Here is a 1,995-nt window from a genome sequence, read left to right as displayed (position 1 = left end):
AGAGCGGGGGGGGCCTTCTCCAGAGGCGCTGACTGCTCTGCCGGCCCTGACCGGGGGCGGGCGCCAGAGTCATCTAGACTCAGTGTAACTGTCCCTGGTCGTCTTCCACGCTGAATTTGGAAAGCAAATTCTTCACAGCAGCTATACAGTCTGCGAAGCTGTTGAAAAAGACCTGCAGAATGGCTCTCGACACCCAGGCTCAGGTGTGCAGGCTGCCTCTGTCACTGGGCAGCGCTCTCGACACCCAGGCTCGGGTGTGCAGGCTGCCTCTGTCACCGGTCTGTCATACCGGCGGCCACCCCAGGGGCTAGTTACCTGTTTGGTCAGGCCCAGAAGAGGACCCTGCAAATTCCTCCTCCCTTGTTTCTTTGAGATGGAAACACAGCCCCCCTCCCTTCAACTGTGAAGGGGCGGGTGAGGCCAGCCGGCCTCCGCGGGAAGAACGGCTGTGTGCCTGTGGAGGACACGGTGTGCCTGTGGAGGACACGGTGTTCGGGAGACTCTGCTCCGGTGTGCCTTGACCTCCATCACTGTGACTCCCAGACCAGATTCCTCACGGGAAAACAGGGACCAGCCGCCACCCAGTGTGACGAAAGAGGTCATCAGAGACATTCCCATGGGAAGGGCTGGCCCCGGGGCCAGCACCCGTGGACGCTGAACTAAATGACATCTGAATCTCAGGGGGAGGAGCCCGGGCAGCTGGAGCGTGGCCCTGGCCAGTTGTGGTGACAGAATCCCAGGGGCCTCGGGCCTGGAGTTCTGCTCTTCCCAGCTGGGAAGCTTGCAGAGAGGGAAGGACACTCCTGCGCCACCAGAGTTAAACCAGACGAGTTCCCAACCCGGGTGTCCAGCCCTCTGCCCGCCCTGCTGGGCCTGAACCCCCGAGTGCTGGGGGCCTCGTCCGATGTTGCTTAGTAGCTGTTGTCTGTGAAGAAAGACACGCGGGCAGACGGGGAGCAGTGGTCCTCCTCGCTTGGCTCGGACAGCTCCCCATACTCGCTGTTGTAAAACACCTGGCCTCCTCGGGCCCCCCGGTCAGGCCGCCGCCGCCTCCCTTGGGAGTCAGGGTGCGCCCTGGTCACATCCACACTCTGGTCAGGTCCTTTACAGCTGCCAAGACATGGAAGGTGGAGTTAGTAAGAGAAGAAGGCCGGGTGGCGGGCGGTGCACACTGGTAATCCCAGTACTTTGGGAGGCTGAAGCAGGCGGATGGCTTCAGGCTAGGAGTTAGAGACCAGCCCGGGCAACATGGGGAAACCCCGTCTCTACAAAAAATACAAGTTACCCAGGCGTGGTGCAGGCCTGTGGCCTCAGCTAAGTGAAATAATTGCTCGAGCCCAGGAGGTGGAAGTTTCATGAGCCAAGATCATGCCGCTACGCTCTAGCCTGGGCGACAAAGTGAGACTCGGCCTCAAAAACAGACAAATGAACAACGAGAAGGAGGGACCAGACCCCTGTCGGGGTCTGATAGGAACCACCAAGGACACAGCGGAGCATGGGACATGCTCAGACTTCAAAAAACACACGCAGACTAGACTAAACAGCAAAGCGGATTGATCGGATTCGGCACTCACTGGAGCTTTGTCCGAGCCTCGACACGAGACTGTGAAGAATGTCCAACGTCATCCCCAACCCAGTTCTCACTCTGTCTTGCCCGTCTCAGTGAACGGCACCAAAGTCCCCTCAGCTGCTGGAGCACCTTGGGGTTCTCCTTGCCTCCTCCTTCCCCTCACTCTTCATATCCCGTCCATCCAGATCCCGTCCATCCAGATCCCATCCATCCATATCCAATCCATCCATATCCATCCATCCATATCCATCCATCCATATCCATCCATCCAGATCCCATCCATCCATATCCCATCCATCCATATCCATCCATCCAGATCCCATCCATCCAGATCCATCCATCTATATCCCATCCATCCAGATCCCATCCATCCATATCCCATCCATCCATATCCCATCCATCCAGATCCCATCCATCCAGATCCC

General features: G+C 58.2%; 1 protein-coding gene across 1 annotated transcript in view; it reads right to left on the bottom strand.

Annotated features, from left to right (window-relative positions):
* Positions 1–590: 590 nt before the first annotated feature.
* The window catches only part of FLT4 (fms-related tyrosine kinase 4), a 40,952-nt gene continuing 39,547 nt past the window's right edge, over positions 591–1,995 (bottom strand). The window contains exon 27 of the mRNA XM_011976886.1: positions 591–1,110. Coding sequence (XP_011832276.1) covers positions 912–1,110 — 199 coding nt within the window. The 3' untranslated portion in view covers positions 591–911. The remainder of the gene's footprint in view (positions 1,111–1,995) is intronic.

Source organism: Mandrillus leucophaeus, unplaced genomic scaffold (assembly GCF_000951045.1).
Source record: "Mandrillus leucophaeus isolate KB7577 unplaced genomic scaffold, Mleu.le_1.0 Scaffold170, whole genome shotgun sequence".
NCBI classification, from domain to species: domain Eukaryota; kingdom Metazoa; phylum Chordata; class Mammalia; order Primates; family Cercopithecidae; genus Mandrillus; species Mandrillus leucophaeus.
Note: the sequence above shows the minus strand (reverse complement) of the source record. Positions and strands in the feature narration are given on the sequence as shown.